Raw genomic sequence first — 27,677 nt, forward strand, 5'->3', positions numbered from 1 at the left:
TTTGGCTATCTGCTATATGTAGATGAGTGTCCTGGGGTAAGTAAGTCTTATTTTCTGTGACACTCCTAGCTATGGTTGGGCACTTTGTTTATAAAGTTCTAAATATATGTATTCAAACATTTATTTGCCTTGACTCAGAATGTTCAACTTTCCTTATTTTCAGACAGTCAGTTTCATATTTGGGATAATGCATTTTAATTTAACATATTTTACCTTAAAATTTGACTTTTTCCCTGTGGGCTGTTAGGCTCGCGGGGGCTGAAAATGCTTCATTTTATTGCGTCATTCTTGGCGCGGACTTTTTTGGCGCAAAAATTCTATTTCCGTTTCCGGCGTCATACGTGTCGCCGGAAGTTGCGTCATTCTTTGACGTTATTTTGCGCCAAAAATGTCGGCGTTCCGGATGTGGCGTCATTTTTGGCGCCAAAAGCATTTAGGCGCCAAATAATGTGGGCGTCTTTTTTGGCGCTAAAAAATATGGGCGTCATTTTTGTCTCCACATTATTTAAGTCTCATTATTTATTGCTTCTGGTTGCTAGAAGCTTGTTCTATGGCATTTTTTTCCCATTCCTGAAACTGTCATTTAAGGAATTTGATCAATTTTGCTTTATATGTTGTTTTTTTCTTTTACATATTGCAAGATGTTCCACGTTGCAACTGAGTCAGAAGTTACTACAGGAAAATCACTGCACAGTGCTGGAGCTACCAAGCTAAGTCTGCTATAAACTTTTGGTATCTGTTTCTCCAGCTGTTATTTGTATTGCATGTCATGTCAAACTTATTAATGCAGATAAAATTTCCTTTAGTACTGTTACATTACCTGTTGCTGTTCCGTCAACATCTAATTTTCAGAGTGTTCCTGATAACATAAGAGATTTTATTTATTTTAAATCCATTAAGAAGGCTATGTCTGTTATTTCTCCTTCTAGTATACATAAAAGTCTTTTAAAACTTCTCTTTTTTTCAGATGAATTTTTAAATGAACATCATCATTTTGATGCTGATAAATCTTTGTATTTGTTCAAGATGGAATTTATTCGTTCTTTACTTAAAGAAGTGTTATTTGCATTAGAAATAGAGGATTCTGGTCCTCTTGATACTAAATGTAAACGTTTAAATAAGGTAGTTATTCCAGAAGTGTTTTATCTCCCTGATGCTATTTCTGAAGTAATTTCCAGGGAATGGAATAATTTGGGTAATTTATTTACTCCTTCTAGACGTTTAAGCAAATTATATCCTGTGCCATCTGACAGATTAGAGTTTTTTGGGACAAAAATCCCTAAGGTTATGGGGCTGTCTCTACTCCTGCTAATGTACTACTATTCCTATGGCAGATAGTACTTCATTTAAGGATCCTTTAGATAGGAAAATTGAATCCTTTCTAAGAAAAGCTTACTTATGTTCAGGTAATCTTCTTAGACCTGCTATATTTTTAGCGGATGTTGCTGCAGCTTCAACTTTTTGGTTAGAAGCTTTAGCGCAACAAGTAACAGATCATAATTTTATAGCATTATTATTATTCTATAACATGCTAATAATTTTATTGGTGATACCATCTTTTGATATCATTAGAGTTGATGTCAGGTATATGTCTCTAGCTATTTTAGCTAGAAAAGCTTTATGGATTAAACTTGGAATGCTGACATGTCTTCTAAGTCAACTTTGCTTTCCCTTTCTTTCCAGGGTAAATAATCATTTCGTTCCTTTCCTCACAACAAGGAACAAAAGCCTGATCCTTCATCCTCAGGAGCGGTATCAGTTTGGAAACTATTTTCAGTTTGGAATATATCCGAGCTTTATAGAAACCTATAGCCAGCTCCTAAGTACCTATGAAGGTGCGGCCCTTATTCCAGCTCAGCTGGTATGGGGCAGATTACGTTTTCTAAAAAGAAATTTGGATCAATTCCGTTCTTAATCTCTGGTTTCAGAAACATTGTTTCAGAAAGGTACAGAATTGGCTTCAAGTTAAGGCCTCCTGCTAAGAGATTCTTTTCTTTCCCGTGTCCCAGTTAACACAGCAAGGCTCAGCATTTCTGAAATGTGTTTCAGATCTAGAGCTGGCTGGAGTATTTATGCCAGTTCCAGTTCTGGAACAGGGGCTGGGGTTTTATTTTATCTCTTCATTGTACCAAAGAAGGTCAATTCCTTCAGACCAGTTCTGGATCTATCATTATTGAATCGTTATGTTAGGATACCAACATTCAAGATGGTTACTGTAGGACTATCCTGCCTTTTGTTTAGCAAGGGCATTATATGTCTACAATAGATTTACAGGATGTGTATCTGCATATTCCGATTCATCCAGATTACTTTTAGTGTCTGAGATTCTCTTTTTAGACAAGCATTACCAGTTTTGTGGCTCTACCGTTTGGCCTAGCCTCAGTTCCAAGAATTTTTTTCAAAGGTTCTCGGTGCCCTTCTTTCTGTAATCAGAGAATAGGGTTTTGGTATTTCCTTATTTGGACGATATCTTGGTACTTGCTCAGTCTTCTCATTTTCGTAGAATCTCATACGAATCGACTTGTGTTGTTTCTTCAAGTTCATGGTTGGAGGATCAATTTACCAATCAGTTCATTGATTCCTCAGACAAGGGTAACCTTTTTAGGTTTCTAGATAAATTCAGTGTCTATGACTCTGTCCTTGTCAGACAAGAGAAGTTTAACATTGATATCAGCTTGTCAAAACCTTCAGTCACAATCATTCCCTTTGGTAGCCTTATGCATGGAAATGTTGGGTCTTAGGACTGCCGCATCAGATGCGATCTCCTTTGCTCGTTTTCACATGCGACCTCTTCAGCTCTGTATGCTGAACCAATGGTGCAGGGATTACTCAAAGATATCTCAATTTATATCTTTAAACCGATTTTACGACACTCTCTGACATGGTGGACAGATCACCATCGTTTAGTTCAGGGGGCTTCTTTGTTCTTCCGACCTGGACTATAATCTCAATAGATGCTAGTTTTACAGGTTGGGGAGCTGTGTGGGGGTATCTGACGGCACAAGGGGTTTGGGAATCTCAGGAGGTGAGATTTCCGATCAATATTTTGGAACTCCGTGCAATTTTCAGAGCTCTTCAGTCTTGGCCTCTTCCGAAGAGAGAGTTGTTCATTTGTTTTCAGATAAGACAATGTCACAACTGTGGCATACATCAATCATCAAGGAGGGACTCACAGTCCTCTGGCTATGAAAGAAGTATCTCGAATTTTGGTTTGGGCGGAATCCAGCTCCTGTCTAATCTCTGCGGTTTATATCCCAGGTATGGACAATTGGAAAGCGGATTATCTCAGTCGCCAAACGTTGCATCCGGGCGAATGGTCTCTTCAACCAGAGGTATTTCTTCAGATTGTTCAAATGTGGGAACTTCCAGAAATAGATCTGATGGCTTCTCATCTAAACAAGAAACTTCCCAGGTATCTGTCCAGATCCCGGGATCCTCAGGCGGAGGCAGTGGATGCATTTTCACTTCCTTGGAAGTATCATCCTGCCTATATCTTTCCGCCTCTAGTTCTTCTTCCAAGAGTAATCTCCAAGATTCTGAAGGAATGCTCGTTTGTTCTGCTGGTAGCTCCGGCATGGCCTCACAGGTTTTGGTATGAGGATCTTGTCCGGATGGCCTCTTGCCAACCGTGGACTCTTCCGTTAAGACCAGACCTTTTGTCTCAAGGTCCTTTTTTCCATCAGGATCTGAAATCCTTAAATTTAAAGGTATGGAGATTGAACGCTTGATTCTTGGTCAAAGAGGTTTCTCTGACTCTGTGATTAATACTATGTTACAGGCTCGTAAATCTGTATCCAGAGAGATATATTATAGAGTCTGGAAGACTTATATTTCTTGGTGTCTTTCTCATCATTTTTCTTGGCATTCTTTTAGAATACCAAGAATATTACAATTTCTTCAGGATGGTTTAGATAAGGGTTTGTCCGCAAGTTCCTTGAAAGGTCAAATCTCTGCTCTTTCTGTTCTTTTTCACAGAAAGATTGCTATTCTTCCTGATATTCATTGTTTTGTACAAGCTTTGGTTCGTATAAAGCCTGTCATTAAGTCAATTTCTCCTCCTTGGAGTTTGAATTTGGTTCTGGGGGCTCTTTAAGCTCCTCCATTTGAACCTATGCATTCATTGGATATTAAATTACTTTCTTGGAAAGTTTTGTTCCTTTTGGCCATCTCTTCTGCCAGAAGAGTTTCTGAATTATCTGCTCTTTCTTGTGAGTCTCCTTTTCTGATTTTTCATCAGGATAAGGCGGTGTTGCGAACTTCTTTTGAATTTTTACCTAAGTTGTGAATTCCAACAACATTAGTAGAAACATTGTGGTTCCTTCATTATGTCCTAATCCTAAGAATTCTAAGGAGAAATCGTTGCATTCTTTGGATGTTATTAGAGCTTTGAAATATTATGTTGAAGCTATTAAGTCTTTCCGAAAGACTTCTGGTTTATTTGTTATCTTTTCCGGTTTTAGAAAGGCCAGAAAACTTCTGCCATTTCTTTGGCATCTTGGTTGAAATCTTTATTTCATCTTGCCTATTTTGAGTCGGGTAAGACTCCGCCTCATAGGATTACAGCTCATTCTACTAGGTCAGTTTCTACTTCCTGGGCGTTTAGGAATGAAGCTTCGGTTGATCAGATTTGCAAAGTGGCAACTTGGTTCTCTTTGCATACTTTTACCAAATTCTACCATTTTGTTGTATTTTCTTCTTCTGAAGCAGTTTTTGGTAGAAAAGTACTTCAGGCAGCGGTTTCAGTTTGAATCTTCTGCTTATGTTTTTTCATTAAACTTTATTTTGGGTGTGGATTATTTTCAGCAGGAATTGGCTGTCTTTATTTTTATCCCTCCCTCTCTAGTGACTCTTGTGTGGAAAGATCCACATCTTGGGTAGTCATTATCCCATACGTCACTAGCTCATGGACTCTTGCTAATTACATGAAAGAAAACATAATTTATGTAAGAACTTACCTGATAAATTCATTTCTTTCATATTAGCAAGAGTCCATGAGGCCCGCCCTTTTTTGTGGTGGTTATGATTTTTTTGTATAAAGCACAATTATTCCAATTCCTTATTTTATATGCTTTCGCACTTTTTTCTTATCACCCCACTTCTTGGCTATTCGTTAAACTGAATTGTGGGTGTGGTGAGGGGTGTATTTATAGGCATTTTAAGGTTTGGGAAACTTTGCCCCTCCTGGTAGGAATGTATATCCCATACGTCACTAGCTCATGGACTCTTGCTAATATGAAAGAAATGAATTTATCAGGTAAGTTCTTACATAAATTATGTTTTTATGTCCTGGAAGCTTCATTTGCACGAGTAAGGGGTGATCATTAAAGGGACATTGAACCTAAATTTTTTTTCTTTCGTGATTCAGATAGAGCATGAAATTTTAAGCAACTTTCTAATTTACTCCTATTAATTTTTTTCATTCTCTTGGTATCTTTATTTGAAATGCAAGAATGTAAGTTTAGATGCCGGCCCATTTTTGGTGAACAACCTGGGTTGTCCTTGCTGATTGGTGGATAAATTCATCCACCAATAAAAAAAGTGCTGCCCAAAGGTATGAACCAAAAAAAGCTGCTGCCTTCTTTTTCAAATAAAGATGGCAAGAGAACGAAGAAAAAATAATTTGAGTAAATTATAAAGTTGCTTAAAATTGCATGCTCCTATCTAAATCACAAAATAAAAAAAATGGGTTCAGTGTTCCTTTAAGTGTTTCAGCCTTTTATCCTCCCTTTTGCTGGACAACCTGGAGTTGATTACTTGGCTTTGTCATGCAAAGCTGAGATCTCCTGGCATTAAATAGAAGATCTGATGTATTTAGAGAAAGGCAGGCGCAGGGTTTCTCTGCTGATATAGGCAGCTGCCTATGGTGCCTTCCTGGCTTATGTATTTGCAGTGTACTAACTTAATGAGAGACGCTTTGTGTTCTGGCAACAATTAGTGTGCGTGTCAATCTATACCAAGGGAGGCTGGTGGTGTAAATCAGGACTTATTAAAGTGCATTAAGACATTGCATTTCAGTGCTTTTTATTTACAGGGCACCAAAACATACATATGTAATGTGCTGGGGCATGTTTTTTCCCAATGTTGCAAAACAAAAGCGAAGCCCTGCATTTGATTAGACACCTTTTTAATACCTATCCATTATGTCAGATGCCCCTGTTTATGTGACGTACAGTACACTCAAACCTATTAAAATATATTTTTTTTAACAGGTGATATAATTGCTGGTGTAAATGGTCTCAATGTGGAGGGAATAAGGCACAGAGATATTGTGGAGCTGATAAAATTGTCTGGGAACTCAATTAGGTAAAGTATAATCTCATGTGGTATTTCTCAATACTGTTTATTTTCTCATAACTACATAGGTTCTGCAAATATCAAGCCGAGCAACACAGATAAACACTGGTAGCTATTTTTATATAAACATAGTTTATAACATCGTTTAAGATTATTTTTTATTATTATTTTTTTTGTTACGCAAGCCATATAACCTTATTGGGTCTCATAAAGCAATGCAGAAATGCATATGTTCCATAAATGGCATTTATTAGAAAACATCTATGTCAGTTGTAAGCACAAGCTAAAGAATCCTTGTGCAGTTCAGCTGGATGGTTTGAATGTATTAGAAAACTATTTTTGTGTTTAACTATAGTCATTAACACTTTGATGCACTGGTACATCTACAATTTTTTAAACTCATTGACCCTGTAGTGTTTAAGGCAAGAAGTGTATTCTCATATTTTCAGCATCTTAGTTATCTAATACAATAAATATTCATTGTCTGAGATTGCTGTCCTTAAATTATCTTTCTAAACTTCTTTTCAATCTTTCATCCTCTTATCTGATCTATTTTTTTTTATTAAACCTTTTCATTGACAAGTGTCATTTAACCCTCAAAGAATGTCAGCAGTTTCCTTTAAATAATCTAAGATTCTAATTTATCTTGGCAGGCTGGAGACTGTGTATGGGTCTGCAATCCGCAAAGCTGAGCTGGAGGCACGTCTGCAGTATCTGAAGGTCAGTGGTATTCCATGTACCAAAAGTAAAAAATGGCGTAACCCAAATTATATTCTTTTACACAATGTCCACTGTTTTTCACCACTAGGGTTACATTTAAACTGAGTAGAACCTTAGCTGGTAGATATTGTTACTTCTTAGACTCTGAGAAGGATGCAGATTCGGTTTCTTTATAGTTGTTAAAGAATAGCTAAATTATGTACTCAGGGAAAAAAATAAAATTATTAAAAAAAATATATAATCATGATAATAATATATATAAAAAAAAATATATGTACATATACATACATACATACATACATACATACATACATACATACATAGAAGCACAGTCTGGTTAGAGAGATAGTGAGATCCTCTAGTAATGGGCGGTAACATTTCCTACTATACACTAAATGCAAGCCTGTCAGCAGTCCTGCTGTGTGATCACCTTGCACTGTGTGGAACACATGGTGCTTACATTTCTGTGTGGCTTGCTCTGGGATTATTAGTTCCCTTCAGCAGAAATAGGACTATTGCACCTTAAGTGGGTGAGACTCTGTGACAGAGGAGAAGTCTCAGGCCCAAATGCAACCATTCAACCCTTCATTGGATTTAATTTGCTTTCATTAACCAAAGTGTGTGTGCGTATATTTAAAACAATATTAACTGAGGGGGAGGGGCGGCGGATGTCTTGGTGAGTTCCCACATTTTTTTTGTAGGACTTGACCCCTGCATGTATGTGTATATACAGTGTGTGTATGTATATGTGTGTGTATATATGCTCACACTAGCACTTATTTGTTTCAAGTTCCTTTAAAGGGACAGTCTACTCCAGAATTGTTGTTATTTAAAGATCTAGATAATCCCTTTATTACCCATTTCCCAGTTTTGCATGCAACCACCACGGTTATATTCATATACATTTTACCTCTTATTACCTTTTTACCTTTTATCTAAACCTCTGCAGACTGCCCCCTTATCTCAGTTCTTTTGACAGACTTGCATTTTAGCCAATCAGTGCAGACTCCATGGGAGCGAGCACAGTGTAAACTATATGGCATACATGAACTAGCGCTGTCTATCTGTGAAAATCTGTCAAAATGCACTGAGATAATAGGCAGTCTTCAAGGGCTTAGAAATTAGCATATGAGCCTACCTAGACTTAGCTCTCAACAAAGAATACCAAGAGAACAAAGCAAATTTGATGATAAAAGTAAATTGGAATGTTTAAAATTGCATGTCCTATCTGAATCATGAAAGTTTAATTTTGACTAGACTGTCCCTTTAAGTTATGACACAACTTAGTTACGTAGAGGTTGATTGATTAGTCTCCTGTATATTCTAGTATCTAATGGCTTTTTCTTTGCAGCAAACTTTGTATGAAAAGTGGGAAGAATATCGATCACTTATGGTTCAAGAGCAGCGATTGCTACACGGTAAGAAATATTTTTAAAGGAAGCATATTTTTTTGTGTGCTATTTTATTTATATTTTGAACTTCTGTCCTTGTCTGTAGAAATATACCATACTTATATAATGTCAAATTAATTAATTGGGGCTTCTATACACCTCTGAACACAGAGCTGCTTGGTCTAATTTTTTTTGTTTTAATTTTTCACATTTGTGTTAACTTTAGATTCTGCTAGAACTTTAATTTAATTGGATATTCAGGAGGGGGTTTAAACTCAAACCAATTACGTGTGCTGTGTTTTAAACTCTAATGGCTACATATGTCCCAGTCTCTTCCTACTTCAGTTATATTTATATTTAATAACATTCTGTGTATATAATGCCTAAGCTATCATTCAATAAATTATTTTTCTGTTGTATATAAAATTAAACTTGATTCAGATAAGGCAGACACTTAAAAAGTGTATACAACAATAATTGTGACAATGTTATACATATAGTGCTCACCTATGCATTTCTTCTGTTATGTGTGATCAGTCCACGGGTCATCATTACTTCTGGGATATAACTCCTCCCCAACAGGAAATGCAAGAGGATTCACCCAGCAGAGCTGCATATAGCTCCTCCCCTCTACGTCAGTCCCAGTCATTCTCTTGCACCCAACGACTAGATAGGATGTGTGAGAGGACTATGGTGATTATACTTAGTTTTTATGACTTCAATCAAAAGTTTGTTATTTTACAATAGCACCGGAGCGTGTTATTACTTCTCTGGCAGAGTTTGAGGAAGAATCTACCAGAGTTTTTTACTATGATTTTAACCGGAGTAGTTAAGATCATATTGCTGTTCTCGGCCATCTGAGGGAGGTAAAATCTTCAGATCAGGGGACAGCGGGCAGATGAATCTGCATTGAGGTATGTAGCAGTTTTTATTTTGTGAATGGAATTGATGAGAAAATCCTGCCATACCGTAATGACATGTATGTATACACTTCAGTATTCTGGGGATGGTATTTCACCGGAACTACTCTGTTAAAAGTCACTAATCCTTTTAATAAGTATTTATCATGTTAAACGTTTTTGCTGGAATGTAGAATCGTTTACATTTCTGAGGTACTGAGTGAATAAATATTTGGGCATTATTTTCCACTTGGCAGTTGTTTGGTTTTAATTGTGACAGTTTCGTTTCTCTTCACTGCTGTGTATGAGGGGGAGGGGCCGTTTTTGGCGCTCTTTGCTACGCATCAAAAAATTCCAGTCAGTTACTCTCATATTTCCTGCATGATCCGGTTCATCTCTGACAGATCTCAGGGGTCTTCAAACTTCTTTGGAGGGAGGTAGATTCTCTCAGCAGAGCTGTGAGAATTTTATATTGACTGTGAATAAAAACGTTGCTCTATAATTTTTATGTCAAATTTAATTATTGTTATTTTACTAATGGGAACAAACCTTTGCTAAAAGTTGTGTTGTTTTAAAGTTTGATGCTATAACTGTTTTTCAGTTCATTGTTTCAACTGTCATTTAATCGTTTAGTACCTCTTTGAGGCACAGTACGTTTTTGCTAAAAAAGATTATAACCAAGTTGCAAGTTTATTGCTAGTGTGTTAAACATGTCTGACTCAGAGGAAGATATCTGTGTCATTTGTTCCAATGCCAAGGTGGAGCCCAATAGAAATTTATGTACTAACTGTATTGATGCTACTTTAAATAAAAGTCAATCTGTACAATTTGAACAAATTTCACCAAACAGCGAGGGGAGAGTTATGCCGACTAACTCGCCTCACGCGGCAGTACCTGCATCTCCCGCCCGGGAGGTGCGTGATATTATGGCGCCTAATACATCTGGGCGGCCATTACAGATAACATTACAAGATATGGCTACTGTTATGACTGAAGTTTTGTCTAAATTACCAGAACTAAGAGGCAAGCGTGATCACTCTGGGGTGAGAACAGAGTGCGCTGACAATACTAGGGCCATGTCTGATACTGCGTCACAGCTTGCAGAGCATGAGGACGGAGAGCTTCATTCTGTAGGTGACGGTTCTGATCCAAACAGATTGGATTCAGATATTTCAAATTTTAAATTTAAATTAGAGAACCTCCGTGTATTACTAGGGGAGGTCTTAGCAGCTCTCAATGATTGTAACACCGTTGCAATACCAGAGAAACTGTGTAGGTTGGATAAATACTTTGCGGTACCGGCGAGTACTGACGTTTTTCCTATACCTAAGAGACTAACTGAAATTGTTACTAAGGAGTGGGATAGACCCGGTGTGCCGTTCTCACCCCCTCCAATATTTAGGAAGATGTTTCCAATAGACACCACCACTCGGGACTTATGGCAAACGGTCCCTAAGGTGGAGGGAGCAGTTTCTACTTTAGCTAAGCGTACCACTATCCCGGTGGAGGATAGCTGTGCTTTTTCAGATCCAATGGATAAAAAATTAGAGGGTTACCTTAAGAAAATGTTTGTTCAACAAGGTTTTATATTGCAACCCCTTGCATGTATCGCGCCGATTACGGCTGCGGCAGCATTTTGGATTGAGTCTCTGGAAGAGAACCTTAGTTCATCTACGCTAGACGACATTACGGACAGGCTTAGAGTCCTTAAACTAGCTAATTCATTCATTTCGGAGGCCGTAGTACATTTAACCAAACTTACGGCTAAGAACTCAGGATTCGCCATACAGGCACGTAGGGCGCTGTGGCTAAAATCCTGGTCAGCTGATGTTACTTCTAAGTCCAAATTACTTAATATACCTTTCAAGGGGCAGTCTTTATTTGGGCCCGGTTTGAAAGAAATTATCGCTGACATTACAGGAGGTAAGGGCCACGCCCTACCTCAAGACAAAGCCAAAGCTAAGGCTAGACAGTCTAATTTTCTTCCCTTTCGGAATTTCAAAACAGGAGCAGCATCAACCTCCACTGCACCAAAACAGGAGGGAGCTGTTGCTCGTTACAGGCAAGGCTGGAAGCCTAACCAGTCCTGGAACAAGAGCAAGCAGGCCAGGAAACCTGCTGCTGCCCCAAAGACAGCATGAACCGAGAGCCCCCGATCCGGGACCGGATCTAGTGGGGGGCAGACTTTCTCTCTTCGCCCAGGCCTGGGCAAGAGATGTTCAGGATCCCTGGGCGCTAGAGATCATATCTCAGGGATACCTTCTAGACTTCAAATTATCTCCCCCAAGAGGGAGATTTCATCTGTCAAGATTGTCAACAAACCAGATAAAGAAAGAAGCGTTTCTACGCTGTGTACAAGATCTGTTATTAATGGGAGTGATCCATCCGGTTCCGCGGTCGGAACAAGGACAAGGGTTCTACTCAAACCTGTTTGTGGTTCCCAAAAAAGAGGGAACTTTCAGGCCAATCTTAGATTTAAAGATTCTAAACAAATTCCTAAGAGTTCCATCGTTCAAAATGGAAACTATTCGGACAATCTTACCCATGATCCAAAAGGGTCAGTACATGACCACAGTGGATTTAAAAGATGCTTACCTTCACATACCGATTCACAAAGATCATCACCGGTATCTAAGGTTTGCCTTCTTAGACAGGCACTACCAGTTTGTAGCTCTTCCATTCGGATTGGCTACGGCTCCAAGAATCTTCACAAAGGTTCTGGGTGCCCTTCTGGCGGTACTAAGACCGCGAGGGATTTCGGTAGCTCCGTACCTAGACGACATTCTAATACAAGCTTCAAGCTTTCAAACTGCCAAGTCTCATACAGAGTTAGTTCTGGCATTTCTAAGGTCGCATGGATGGAAAGTGAACGAAAAGAAGAGTTCTCTTTTTCCTCTCACAAGGGTTCCATTCTTGGGGACTCTTATAGATTCTGTAGAAATGAAGATTTACCTGACAGAAGACAGGTTAACAAAGCTTCAAAATGCATGCCGTGTCCTTCATTCCATTCAACACCCGTCAGTAGCTCAATGCATGGAGGTGATCGGCTTAATGGTAGCGGCAATGGACATAGTACCTTTTGCACGCCTACACCTCAGACCGCTGCAATTGTGCATGCTAAGTCAGTGGAATGGGGATTACTCAGATTTGTCCCCTACTCTGAATCTGAATCCAGAGACCAGAAATTCTCTTCTATGGTGGCTTTATCGGCCACACCTGTCCAGGGGGATGCCATTCAGCAGGCCAGACTGGACAATTGTAACAACAGACGCCAGCCTACTAGGTTGGGGCGCTGTCTGGAATTCTCTGAGGGCTCAGGGACTATGGAATCAGGAGGAGAGTCTCCTTCCAATAAACATCCTGGAATTGAGAGCAGTTCTCAATGCCCTTCTGGCTTGGCCCCAATTAACAACTCGGGGGTTCATCAGGTTTCAGTCGGACAACATCACGACTGTAGCTTACATCAACCATCAGGGAGGGACAAGAAGCTCCCTAGCAATGATGGAAGTATCAAAGATAATTCGCTGGGCAGAGTCTCACTCTTGCCACCTGTCAGCAATCCACATCCCGGGAGTGGAGAACTGGGAGGCGGATTTCTTGAGTCGCCAGACTTTTCATCCGGGGGAGTGGGAACTTCATCCGGAGGTCTTTGCCCAAATACTTCGACGTTGGGGCAAACCAGAGATAGATCTCATGGCGTCTCGCCAGAACGCCAAACTTCCTCACTACGGGTCCAGATCCAGGGATCCGGGAGCGGTTCTGATAGATGCTTTGACAGCACCTTGGAACTTCGGGATGGCTTATGTGTTTCCACCCTTCCCGCTGCTTCCTCGATTGATTGCCAAAATCAAACAGGAGAGAGCATCAGTGATTCTAATAGCGCCTGCATGGCCACGCAGGACTTGGTATGCAGATCTAGTGGACATGTCATCCTGTCCGCCTTGGTCTCTACCTCTAAGACAGGACCTTCTGATACAGGGTCCATTCAAACATCAAAATCTAACTTCTCTGAAGCTGACTGCTTGGAAATTGAACGCTTGATTTTATCAAAACGTGGTTTTTCTGAGTCGGTTATTGATACCCTGATACAGGCTAGGAAGCCTGTTACCAGAAGGATTTACCATAAAATATGGCGTAAATACCTATACTGGTGCGAATCCAAAGGTTACTCCTGGAGTAAGGTTAGGATCGCTAGGATATTGTCCTTTCTACAAGAAGGTTTAGAAAAGGGTTTATCAGCTAGTTCATTAAAGGGACAGATTTCAGCTCTGTCCATCTTGTTACACAGGCGTCTGTCAGAAAATCCAGACGTCCAGGCCTTTTGTCAGGCTTTAGCTAGAATCAAGCCTGTGTTTAAAGCTGTTACTCCGCCATGGAGTTTAAACTTAGTTCTTAACGTTTTACAGGGTGTTCCGTTTGAACCCCTTCATTCCATTGATATAAAATTGTTATCTTGGAAAGTTCTGTTTTTAATGGCTATTTCCTCGGCTCGAAGAGTCTCTGAGTTATCAGCCTTACATTGTGATTCTCCTTATCTGATTTTTCACTCAGACAAGGTAGTTCTGCGTACTAAACCTGGGTTCTTACCTAAGGTAGTCACTAACAGGAATATCAATCAAGAGATTGTTGTTCCATCCTTGTGTCCAAATCCTTCTTCAAAGAAGGAACGTCTTCTACACAATCTGGATGTAGTTCGTGCCCTCAAGTTCTACTTGCAGGCAACTAAAGATTTTCGCCAAACTTCTTCCCTGTTTGTCGTTTATTCCGGACAGAGGAGAGGTCAAAAAGCTTCTGCTACCTCTCTCTCCTTTTGGCTTCGTAGCATAATACGTTTAGCCTATGAGACTGCTGGACAGCAGCCTCCTGAAAGAATTACAGCTCACTCCACTAGAGCTGTGGCTTCCACTTGGGCCTTTAAGAATGAGGCCTCTGTTGAACAGATTTGCAAGGCTGCAACTTGGTCTTCGCTTCATACTTTTTCCAAATTTTACAAATTTGACACTTTTGCTTCTTCGGAGGCTATTTTTGGGAGAAAGGTTCTTCAGGCAGTGGTTCCTTCTGTATAATGAGCCTGCCTATCCCTCCCGTCATCCGTGTACTTTTGCTTTGGTATTGGTATCCCAGAAGTAATGATGACCCGTGGACTGATCACACATAACAGAAGAAAACATAATTTATGCTTACCTGATAAATTCCTTTCTTCTGTTGTGTGATCAGTCCACGGCCCGCCCTGTTTTAAGGCAGGTAAATATCTTTTAAATTATACTCCAGTCACCACTTCACCCTTGGTTACTCCTTTCTCGTTGATTCTTGGTCGAATGACTGGGACTGACGTAGAGGGGAGGAGCTATATGCAGCTCTGCTGGGTGAATCCTCTTGCATTTCCTGTTGGGGAGGAGTTATATCCCAGAAGTAATGATGACCCGTGGACTGATCACACAACAGAAGAAAGGAATTTATCAGGTAAGCATAAATTATGTTTTTGTCACATTTTAAGATCCTAAGAGAAATGAGTCAGTTTGACAATATTAGTACATTGGATGTACTTTTTTAATTCTTGCTCCATATGAGCAATGTTTATCTGACTCCTTTGACCCCTTTAACATGATAAAAATAGGGTAGTGTGTTGCAAATAAGATTGAAAACTAAAGTCTCTATTAAAGCAGCAATAAAATTCTACTTGTGGAAAAATATTGGTTTAGTGGTTTACTGTTCTAGAGTTCATTTCTCCCCCTTCCCTAGTTACAGAGCAGCATAGGAGGATTTAAAAAGTGAGCAAAAAACTGCTACAGTTAATGTGGTTAAGTAAAATAATTCAATGTAGAGCACATTTATGTACCCAGACAAGAAGGGAGACCTGTCTGCATGAGTCACAAGGTTAAAGCACTGTTTAGTGGATTTATGGTATTGCATCCTTATATGAAACAGCAGCAGCAATGCAACACTATATTTATTGAGATAATTACTAAGTAATGATCTGTTATACTTTACAACCCACACACAGTTCATAAAGAGGACCTTATAATTTTGTACTATGAACAATCTATTTACACATTATTTTGCGTATTCTCTCTAGGCATCGTTGTGAAGGACCCAAGCGTTTATGACACCCTAGAATCTGTGAGATCGTTCATATATGGGACTATTCCTTACGGCAGTAAAGACCAGCTAACAGGCACCCTGGCTGCTGGCAGCATATGTAGCAGTGCAAGCTGCCTCAGTACCGCCGACGACAACGAGGATGCCGTGTATCAGACGTGTTACTTCAGCACAGACTCCACAGATGAAATAAATAGCTTAGCAAACAAAAACTGTAAGCCTTACAAATCACCCCTGACTCGCAGCTCCAGTGTCAAGTGTGGAAGCTCTGGAGCAAACTGGGACAAACCAAAAGAACAGAATAACTTTGTATCCCTACCAAGGAAAAAACACAAAAGTTTTCGGAAAAGACTCTTAAAATTTATTCCTGGACTTAACAGATCTTTGGAAGAGGAGGCCAGCCCCCTTTAACGCATCTTTATACCATTTGTTAAGTTATTTATTTATTTCTGTATTAGAAAAGAAAAAAGGTGATATTTGTTTTTTGTTTTGTTACACTTTATTGTAAAACTTTACAGCTCTGGCAGTTGTTTTCCATTAAAATGTTTGGCAAGTGTGTAGTGGCCAAACTCCAGGTTTTTCTATGAAAAATGTAACTCTTATTCCAATAATTTAGTGTTCAAAGACTGTCTCACGGAGGTATATTCCTGCCAGCAGGAAGCTACTAAACAGTGAGGTGTTCTGTTCTGGTTCATGTCTCAGTGGGATCCTGCATGATACATAGCTTTTTATTAGGCTTCAGTCACTAAATACACACGCATTTGTTTTAAGGAACTGCAATATATTGCCATATTTTTTCTGTCCAATTTTGGAACCATTACCCTGTTCCTATTATATATAACTCTTAATTACATTAATCATTTGAAAACCTCTACAATTTTTTTCTCTCTTTTTTGGTTAAGATGATTGAACATTATGGTGTATATTGTAGAGAAAATAGTAACTGAACATTTTGTGTTCTGAGTTTTTGAAGAAACATAATTGCTATATTTGCAGATGCTGTGGTCTTCAATCTCATTGGCACAGAGTTTTTAAACCGTCCTTCAACACTACCTCAAAGTACTCTAAGCTTTTAATTGCAAAAGGGCAAGACTAATGTTCATTAATGATGGGAAGGATAATGGCCTCTTTAAAATCTGTAAATGCAGTCTACAAATAATAAAATGTTAAGAGGATGTCACATATGGTGCATTTATATAATATACAGTGTATGTATACATATACGTGTATATACACACTAACCAACAGACACATAATAACCGTTTCTCAGGGAACTACATTGTTTATGTAAGCAGTATCTAAAGAAACATTTAGGCAAAGTAAATGTAGCTGCACTGTCACCAATCTTTATTTCATCAATACTAACCACTCTGCTCAAACTGGAACGCCCATTTTGTCCTCCACAAATAAAAATTGACCATTTTAGCTGAGAGTTGGTAAAATAGAACTGACAGCCATGTTTGTGTGCCTTATTTAATTGTAAGCCAATATAATACTTGTATCATGATAAAAAAAACAAATAAAGGAACAGCAAGTGTTTAACCCCTTCCCTTGAGTAATAAACCTCCTTTTGTTACACATGTGATGTAATAGTTGTACTTAAAGGGACATGAAACCCAAAAACTTTTTCATGATTCAGATACAGAATACAATTTTAAACAACTTTCTAATTTACTTCTATTATCTAATCTGTTTTATTCTCTTGGTATCATTTGTTGAAGGAGCAGCCGTTCACTACTGGTTTCTAACTGAACACATGGGTGAGCCAATGAAAATCAGTTTATATATGCAGCCACCAATCAACAGCTAGACCCTAGGTTCTCTGCTCCACATAAACTTTCCTAGATAAACCTTTCAGCAAAGGATAATAAGAGAAATTAAATAGAAGTAAATTGGAAAGTTTTTTTAAATTGTATTCTCTATCTGAATCATGAAATACATTTTTTGGGTTTAATGTCCCTTTAACTGACTTCCGTTGTGTTGGTGTAGTTAGGAGCACTATAGCAAAGATTAAAAGCACACAATTTGTTTCTTTTGCACACATGAAAGAACACCACATATGTTTAAACAAACACCAATGTCAACATTAAACATAAGGATTTAATCAGAGCCTGTCATTTTAGACAGCTTTCCAGTTTACTTCTATTATCAAATTTGCTTTGTTCTCTTGGGTCCTTTTGTTTGAAGAGTAAACGTATGTAGGTCGATAGGAGCTTAGGTGAGTGCACGTGTCTATCTTTTCAATGTTAGCAGCGTTTGTTGTATAACATTGCTATAAACATTGTTGCAAAGACTGCTGCCAGGTGGCTAATGACGTGCACACTCCTGATCTCAATAGCGTGAGAACTAAGCAAAATTGATCATAGAAATACATTTAGTAAGCTGTTATACTCTATCCAATCCATTTAAGTTTGACTTTACTGTACCTTAAAGGGACAGTAAACGTTCAGAATAATGTTATAACTCTGCACACCCTGTGCAATTATATAACATTATTTTAGCGGTAACTTCAAAAATGAAAGGTATTTGCTACTAGACCAGAGCGGTAGCGAGCTACATTTAGTCCAATAGCGCGACTCAGTAGATCGGAGTCCAACTTTAGACTACAAAATCTGCAAATACTTTAAATTTTTGAAGTTACCGCTAAAATAATGTTAAATAATTCTGCACTGTGTGCAGAATTATATAACATTATTCTGAACATTAACTGTCCCTTTAAAGCTTTAAAAAAATATGATATTTAGACTAGTAGGAAAGCATATTTGTAAACAACTGATACTTAAGGATCAACAGCTCACTGGCTGTAAGATCAACTCCCACAGTAGTATTGCAGGACACAAACATACTTTTAGATGCAACATAGAAATGTCCCTTTAATGAGTAAATTCATATTAACACAAGAAAAAAAAGTATGACCTTGACCAGCATAAAAAACACTGATTTATTGTGTTAAAGGGACATAAAACCCAGCATTTTTATTTTAATATTCAAATATAACATACCATTTTAAATAACTTTTCAATGTACGACTATTATCAGTTTCTTCCTTTTCATGTTATTCTTTGTTGAAAAGCCGGAATGTAAGTTCAGGAGGGTGCACGTGTGTGCAGCACTATATGACAACAGTTTTGCAACAATGCTATACATTAGCACGAGCACTAGATGGCAGCACTATTTCCTGTCATGCATGTGCAGGCTACCTTTATAGAGAGCTCTTCTATCAAAAATAACATGAGAATGAAGCAAATTTGATAATAGAAGTAAATTGTAAAGTTTAAAAATTGTATTTCTCCAACATAGGTGTGTCCGGTCCACGGCGTCATCCTTACTTGTGGGATATTCTCTTCCCCAACAGGAAATGGCAAAGAGCCCAGCAAAGCTGGTCACATGATCCCTCCTAGGCTCCGCCTACCCCAGTCATTCTCTTTGCCGTTGTACAGGCAACATCTCCACGGAGATGGCTTAGAGTTTTTTAGTGTTTAACTGTAGTTTTTCATTATTCAATCAAGAGTTTGTTATTTTCAAATAGTGCTGGTACGTACTATTTACTCAGAAACAGAAAAGAGATGAAGAATTCTGTTTGTATGAGGAAAATGATTTTAGCAACCGTAACTAAAATCCATGGCTGTTCCACACAGGACTGTTGAGAGCAATTAACTTCAGTTGGGGGAACAGTTTGCAGTCCCTTGCTGCTTGAGGTATGACACATTCTAACAAGACGATGTAATGCTGGAAGCTGTCATTTTCCCTATGGGATCCGGTAAGCCATGTTTATTACGATTGTAAATAAGGGCTTCACAAGGGCTTATTTAAACTGTAGACTTTTTCTGGGCTAAATCGATTGATTATTAACACATATTTAGCCTTGAGGAATCATTTTATCTGGGTATTTTGATATAATAATATCGGCAGGCACTGTTTTAGACACCTTATTCTTTAGGGGCTTTCCCAAAGCATAGGCAGAGTCTCATTTTCGCGCCGGTGTTGCGCACTTGTTTTTGAGAGGCATGGCATGCAGTCGCATGTGAGAGGAGCTCTGATACTTATAAAAGACTTCTGAAGGCGTCATTTGGTATCGTATTCCCCTTTGGGTTTGGTTGGGTCTCAGCAAAGCAGATACCAGGGACTGTAAAGGGGTTTAAAGCTTAAAACGGCTCCGGTTCCGTTATTTTAAGGGTTAAAGCTTCCAAAATTGGTGTGCAATATTTTCAAGGCTTTAAGACGCTGTGGTGAAAAAATATATCTGTTGGTGTGAATCTAAAGGATTCCCTTGGGACAAGGTTAAGATTCCTAGGATTCTATCCTTCCTTCAAGAAGGATTGGAAAAAGGATTATCTGCAAGTTCCCTGAAGGGACAGATTTCTGCCTTGTCGGTATTACTTCACAAAAAGCTGGCAGCTGTGCCAGATGTTCAAGCCTTTGTTCAGGCTCTGGTTAGAATCAAGCCTGTTTACAAACCTTTGACTCCTCCTTGGAGTCTCAATTTAGTTCTTTCAGTTCTTCAGGGGGTTCCGTTTGAACCCTTACATTCCGTTGATATTAAGTTATTATCTTGGAAAGTTTTGTTTTTAGTTGCGATTTCTTCTGCTAGAAGAGTCTCAGAATTATCTGCTCTGCAGTGTTCTCCTCCTTATCTGGTGTTCCATGCAGATAAGGTGGTTTTACGTACTAAACCTGGTTTTCTTCCAAAAGTTGTTTCTAACAAAAACATTAACCAGGAGATTATCGTACCTTCTCTGTGTCCAAAACCAGTTTCAAAGAAGGAACGTTTGTTGCACAATTTGGATGTTGTTCGCGCTCTAAAATTCTATTTAGATGCTACAAAGGATTTTAGACAAACATCTTCCTTGTTTGTTGTTTATTCAGGTAAAAGGAGAGGTCAAAAAGCAACTTCTACCTCTCTCTCTTTTTGGATTAAAAGCATCATCAGATTGGCTTACGAGACTGCCGGACGGCAGCCTCCCGAAAGAATCACAGCTCATTCCACTAGGGCTGTGGCTTCCACATGGGCCTTCAAGAACGAGGCTTCTGTTGATCAGATATGTAGGGCAGCGACTTGGTCTTCACTGCACACTTTTACCAAATTTTACAAGTTTGATACTTTTGCTTCTTCTGAGGCTATTTTTGGGAGAAAGGTTTTGCAAGCCGTGGTGCCTTCCATTTAGGTGACCTGATTTGCTCCCTCCCTTCATCCGTGTCCTAAAGCTTTGGTATTGGTTCCCACAAGTAAGGATGACGCCGTGGACCGGACACACCTATGTTGGAGAAAACAGAATTTATGTTTACCTGATAAATTTCTTTCTCCAACGGTGTGTCCGGTCCACGGCCCGCCCTGGTTTTTTTAATCAGGTCTGATATTTTATTTTCTTTAACTACAGTCACCACGGTACCATATGGTTTCTCCTATGCAAATATTCCTCCTTAACGTCGGTCGAATGACTGGGGTAGGCGGAGCCTAGGAGGGATCATGTGACCAGCTTTGCTGGGCTCTTTGCCATTTCCTGTTGGGGAAGAGAATATCCCACAAGTAAGGATGACGCCGTGGACCGGACACACCGTTGGAGAAAGAAATTTATCAGGTAAACATAAATTCTGTTTCTCTATCTGAATCCTAAAAGAAAAAAATGTGGGTTTCGTGTCCCTTTTAAGCTTTTCCATATTTGGATTTGGATCCGTGTTGAATGTTGTTAGTACACCGCCCCTCATTCGCACAAACTCAAATGTGGAATATTGGCTGAGTGCTTTCTTTGATATAGCACAAAATTGTATTCACACCCATAGAGCAAACTCTTACTACTTCTGATTAAAATGGGCTATGGATCAATACTAAAAAAAAATGTAAAATCTAAAAATACCCAAGCAAGCAACTGCATGAGTATGATGAATGTCTGTCCAGTGAATTGTTCCCATGTGTAGACACAACTATTACAAATCTCCTTTGACACAGTATAATGTGCCAGCCTGCCTTCTGGCAAGAACAGGAAGAGCCATGTGCTGGACAAATGTTACAGGGCATCTGGGACCCACAGCAGCTCTGACCACCAGCATTCCAGTGTGTCAAAGAAATCTTTACAGCTGTGACAAACTATGCACAGAGACTATTACACAGCAGGGGAGATGCAAAGGCTGGGTATTAACAATTCTTGAGTGGGTTTCCTTTAACGTTTAGTGGGTGAGCACGTTGTTTGAATTTATAGATGCACCTGCAGGTCTCTTATGTGGTTAAGTCAGTAGCACATCACTTTTGTGTGGGACGGTCGCTATGAGCATTTCTTGAAAAGGTTTCTCACATCTTTTACAGTTTCCCACTATTAGCTGTAGGACTTTCAGCTATATGGTATTTTTTTATGGTTATATATATGGTATTTTTATGGTTATATTTCCTCTCTTAAAAAATAAAAAAAAATCTACTAATCATGCTTTTCTGAACGCTTTAAAATTACATTAGAAAATGCTAGTGAGCTGGTTTGCTAGAACTGACCTTTAAAAAAAAAAAAAAGTGTACATTTAAATGTTTTCTATATTGTCAGATTTAGTATTTATTTATAAATTGCTTTCAGTGGCTGGTGTCTTTTTTTTTTTTTTTTCTTTTTTTTTTTTTGTAGGAGATTGTGAAGTTGTTTTTTAATATGTAGAACATAGGCAAGTACTCCAGAATTAACATAAATTAAAAAAATGATTCCAAATTACAGAACTGTACGTCCCCTCCCAGGAAAGCAGAGAAAGTTGCATAAGAGCTCTAAACATTTAGGGCCCGGTGTTTAAAGCATGGCCACAATAGCACTGTGTTGTAAAGACATTGTGATTGAGATTGCAGGTAAAAAGTGCTAAAGGGATTGTTACATTCCAATAGTGAAACTAGTTCATGAATAATAAACCTATATGAGCTGGGGATTGTGGGTATATTATATACCCATGTATCTGCATATACAATGTAATATGTATTATACTGTAAAATACTATATATAAATAAAATACATGTATTTTAAAAAAACACAACACATTTGGTATAATGTTATTGCAATATTGGAAACAAATCCAGTAAATACACAAGTTGCTGAACAGGTTTACTTTTAATATTACGACTGCCCTGTAATAAATGTTATTAATATTTAACATGGTTGGTATAGTTGGATTGCAATATTAGAATTAAATATGTTCAGTACGATGTAAACTTGTAGCGACTATATAAATACAATGTTAAAAAAGCATGTTATAAATATTTACATAATGCAACGTTTAAAAAACAAACAAAAAAACCTATTGTAAAATGAAAGCAGCCGCAGCAACAGTCTTCTATGGGATTTTATATCGCGTACACAAAATCTACCAAAAGTTTATATTTTTTAACTATAACAAAGTTACTTGAAATACATAATATAGTATTTTGCAGTATAAAACATGTATATAACACACTACATATTCATGAACAATATACCCACAACCCCCAACTCATAAAGGTTTCTTATCAAGGTATTTCTTATTGTTACAAAAAAAAAAAAAACTGGGAACAAATACAAATAGAATATATAACCTGTATTATAATAGGAAAACATTGCCAAGGATTTCTAATGTTAATACAGTATCTACCAGCTTTCAGTGGTGAGATTAACAAGGAAATCTACGTTTACAGTGACATTTAGTTCACATTTAGATTATTATAGCTCATACTAAACAGAAAGCATTTTATATGCTGTTAGCTTTGAGATCATGTCCTCACCGCACTGTTGAGATACCCATTTACTGGTGACGTAGTCTGATTGCTAAAAAGGCAGCAAGCCCTACACTATCCTATAGAAGGCGCATTACCACTCATCTGGATGGCGAGGGTCAGCTCCTTTTCTTTCATGTAATTAGCAAGAGTCCATGAGCTAGTGACGTATGGGAGGTAGTGAAGTAAGTTTGTGCTAGATTCTTCGTTGATATGCGCTTCGCAGCAGGCTGTAGCCCGGTTTTCCTCTCAGTGTGCAGTGAATGTCAGAGGGATGTGAAGAGAGTATTGCCTATTTGAATTCAATGATCTCCTTCTACAGGGTCTATTTCATAGGTTCTCTGTTATCGGTCGTAGAGATTCATCTCTTACCTCCCTTTTCAGATCGACGATATACTCTTATATATACCATTACCTCTACTGATTCTCGTTTCAGTACTGGTTTGGCTTTCTACTACATGTAGATGAGTGTCCTGGGGTAAGTAAGTCTTATTTTTGTGACACTCTAAGCTATGGTTGGGCACTTTTATATAAAGTTCTAAATATATGTGTTTAAACATTTATTTGCCTTGATTCAGGATGTTTAACATTTCCTTATTTCAGACAGTCAGTTTCATTATTTGGGATAAATGCATTTGAATAAATCAATTTTTTCTTACCTTAAAATTTGACTTTTTCTCCTGTGGGCTGTTAGGCTCGTGGGGGCTGAATATGCTTCATTTTATTGCGTCATTCTTGGCGCGGACTTTTTTGGCGCAAACATTTTCTTTGTCATTTCCGGCGTCATACTTGTCGGCGGAAGTTGCGTAATTTTTTTGACGTTTTTGCACCAAAATGTCGGCGTTACCGGATGTGGCGTCATTTTTGGCGCTTAAAGCATTTAGGCGCCAAATAATGTGGGCGTCTTTTTTGGCGCTAAAAAATATGGGCGTCATTATTGTCTCCTCATTATTTAAGTCTCATTGTTTATTTGCTTCTGGTTGCTAGAAGCTTGTTCATTGGCATTTTTTCCCATTCCTGAAACTGTCTTTTAAGGAATTTGATCAATTTTGCTTTATATGTTGTTTTTTCTCTTACATATTGCAAGATGTCTCAGATTGACCCTGAATCAGAAGATACTTCTGGAAAATTGCTGCCTGATGCTGGATCTACCAAAGTTAAGTGTATTTGTTGTAAGCTTGTGGTATCTGTTCCTCCGGCTGTTTGTAATGAATGTCATGACAAACTTGTTAATGCAGATAATATTTCCTTTAGTAATGTTACATTACCTGTTGTGGTTCCATCAACATCTAATATTCAGGGTGTTCCTGTTAACATAAGAGATTTTGTTTCTAAATCTATTAAGAAGGCTATGTCTGTTATTCCTCCTCCTAGTAAACGTAAAAGGTCTTTTAAAACTTCTCATTTTTCAGATGAATTTTTAAATGAACATCATCATTCTGATAATGATTCCTCTGGTTCAGAGGATTCTGTTTCAGAGGTTGATACTGATAAATCTTCATATTTATTTAAAATGGAATTTATTCGTTCTTTGCTTAAAGAAGTCTTAATTGCATTAGAAATAGAGGAATCTGGTCCTCTTGATACTAAATCTAAACGTTTGAATACGGTTTTTAAACCTCCTGTAGTTATTCCAGAGGTTTTTCCCGTCCCTGATGCTATTTCTGAAGTAATTTCTAGGGAATGGAATAATTTGGGTAATTCATTTACTCCTCCTAAACAGTTTAAGCAATTATATCCTGTGCCATCTGACAGATTAGAGTTTTGGGACAAAATCCCTAAGGTTGATGGGGCTATCTCTACTCTTGCTAAACGTACTACTATTCCTACGGCAGATAGTACTTCCTTTAAGGATCCTTTAGATAGGAAAATTGAATCCTTTCTAAGAAAAGCTTACTTATGTTCAGGTAATCTTCTTAGGCCTGCTATATCTTTGGCGGATGTTGCTGCAGCTTCAACTTTCTGGTTGGAGGCTTTAGCACAACAAGTAACAGATCATAATACTCATAGCATTGTTAATCTTCTTCAACATGCTAATAATTCTATTTGTGATGCCATCTTTGATATCATTAGGGTTGATGTCAGGAATATGTCTTTAGCTATTTTAGCTAGAAGAGCTTTATGGCTTAAAACTTGGAATGCTGATATGTCTTCTAAGTCAACTTTGCTTTCCCTTTCTTTCCAGGGTAATAAATTGTTTGGTTCACAGTTGGATTCTATTATTTCAACTGTTACTGGGGGGAAAGGAACTTTTTTACCACAGGATAAAAAATCTAAAGGTAAATTTAGGTCTGCTAATCGTTTTCGTTCCTTTCGTCACAATAAGGAACAAAAGCCTGATCCTTCCCCTACAGGAGCGGTATCAGTTTGGAAACCATCTCCAGTCTGGAATAAATCCAAGCCTTTTAGAAAGCCAAAGCCAGCTCCCAAGTCCACATGAAGGTGCGGCCCTCATTCCAGCCCAGCTGGTAGGGGGGCAGAATACGATTTTTCAAAGAAATTTGGATTAATTCGATTCACAATCTTTGGATCCAGAACATTGTTTCACAAGGGTACAGAATAGGCTTCAAGATAAGGCCTCCTGCAAAAAGATTTTTTCTTTCCCGTGTCCCAATAAATCCAGTGAAGGCTCAAGCGTTTCTGAAATGTGTTTCAGATCTAGAGTTGGCTGGAGTAATTATGCCAGTTCTGGAACAGGGGCGGGGGTTTTACTCAAATCTCTTCATTGTACCAAAGAAGGAGAATTCCTTCAGGCCAGTTCTGGATTTAAAAATATTGAATCGTTATGTAAGGATACCAACATTCAAAATGGTAACTATAAGGACTATTCTGCCTTTTGTTCAGCAAGAGCATTATATGTCCACAATAGATTTACAAAATGCATATCTGCATATTCCGATTCATCCAGATCACTATCAGTTTCTGAGATTCTCTTTCCTAGACAAGCATTACCAGTTTGTGGCTCTGCCGTTTGGCCTAGCAACAGCTCCAAGGATTTTTACAAAGGTTCTCGGTGCCCTTCTATCTGTAATCAGAGAACAGGGTATTGTGGTATTTCCTTATTTGGACGATATCTTGGTACTTGCTCAGTCTTCACATTTAGCAGAATCTCATACGAATCGACTTGTATCGTTTCTTCAAGAACATGGTTGGAGGATCAATTTACCAAAGAGTTCATTGATTCCTCAGACAAGGGTAACCTTTTTAGGTTTCCAGATAGATTCAGTGTCCATGACTCTGTCTCTGACGGACAAGAGACGTCTGAAATTGGTTTCAGCTTGTCGAAACCTTCAGTCTCAATCATTCCCTTCGGTAGCCTTATGCATTGAAATTCTAGGTCTTATGACTGCTGCATCGGACGCGATCCCCTTTGCTCGTTTTCACATGCGACCTCTTCAGCTCTGTATGCTGAACCAGTGGTGCAGGGATTATACAAAGATATCTCAATTAATATCTTTAAAACCGATTGTACGACACTCTCTGACGTGGTGGAAAGACCACCATCGTTTATTTCAGGGGGCTTCTTTTGTTCTTCCGACCTGGACTGTGATCTCAACAGATGCAAGTCTGACAGGTTGGGGAGCTCTTTGGGGGTCTCTGACAGCACAAGGGGTTTGGGAATCTCAGGAGGCGAGATTACCAATCAACATTTTGGAACTCCGTGCAATTTTAAGAGCTCTTCAGTCGTGGCCTCTTCTAAAGAGAGAGTCGTTCATTTGTTTTCAGACGGACAATGTCACAACTGTGGCATATGTCAATCATCAAGGAGGGACTCACAGTCCTCTGGCTATGAAAGAAGTATCTCGAATACTGGTATGGGCGGAATCCAGCTCCTGTCTAATTTCTGCGGTTCATATCCCAGGTATAGACAATTGGGAAGCGGATTATCTCAGTCGCCAAACGTTACATCCGGGCGAATGGTCTCTTCACCCAGAGGTATTTCTTCAGATTGTTCAAATGTGGGGACTTCCAGAAATAGATCTGATGGCTTCTCATCTAAACAAAAAGCTTCCCAGGTATCTGTCCAGATCCAGGGATCCTCAGGCGGAAGCAGTGGATGCATTGTCACTTCCTTGGAAGTATCACCCTGCCTATATCTTTCCGCCTCTAGTTCTTCTTCCAAGAGTGATTTCCAAGATTCTAAAGGAGCGTTCGTTTTTTCTGCTGGTGGCTCCAGCATGGCCTCACAGGTTTTGGTATGCGGATCTTGTCCGGATGGCTGCTTGCCAACCGTGGACTCTTCCGTTAAGACCAGACCTTCTATCCCAAGGTCCTTTTTTCCATCAGGATCTCAAATCCTTAAATTTGAAGGTATGGAGATTGAACGCTTGATTCTCAGTCATAGAGGTTTCTCTGACTCCGTAATTAATACTATGTTACAGGCTCATAAATCTGTATCTAGAAAGATATATTATCGAGTCTGGAAGACTTACATTTCTTGGTGTTCTTCTCATCATTTTTCTTGGCATTCTTTTAGAATTCCTAGACTTTTACAGTTTCTTCAGGATGGTTTGGATAAAGGTTTGTCTGCAAGTTCCTTGAAGGGACAAATCTCTGCTCTTT

The 27,677-nt window shown here is 38.7% G+C and overlaps 1 protein-coding gene across 1 annotated transcript in view; it reads left to right on the top strand.

Moving 5' to 3' along the window:
* TAMALIN (trafficking regulator and scaffold protein tamalin) overlaps positions 1 to 16,951 on the top strand; it is a 58,939-nt gene extending 41,988 nt beyond the window's left edge. The window contains exons 5-8 of the mRNA XM_053708030.1: positions 6,210 to 6,303; positions 6,948 to 7,014; positions 8,366 to 8,432; positions 15,381 to 16,951. Coding sequence (XP_053564005.1) covers positions 6,210 to 6,303; positions 6,948 to 7,014; positions 8,366 to 8,432; positions 15,381 to 15,814 — 662 coding nt within the window. The 3' untranslated portion in view covers positions 15,815 to 16,951. The remainder of the gene's footprint in view (positions 1 to 6,209; positions 6,304 to 6,947; positions 7,015 to 8,365; positions 8,433 to 15,380) is intronic.
* The last annotated feature ends 10,726 nt before the right edge of the window (positions 16,952 to 27,677 follow it).

The sequence above is a fragment of the Bombina bombina genome, chromosome 3, assembly GCF_027579735.1.
Source record: "Bombina bombina isolate aBomBom1 chromosome 3, aBomBom1.pri, whole genome shotgun sequence".
NCBI lineage: Eukaryota > Metazoa > Chordata > Amphibia > Anura > Bombinatoridae > Bombina > Bombina bombina.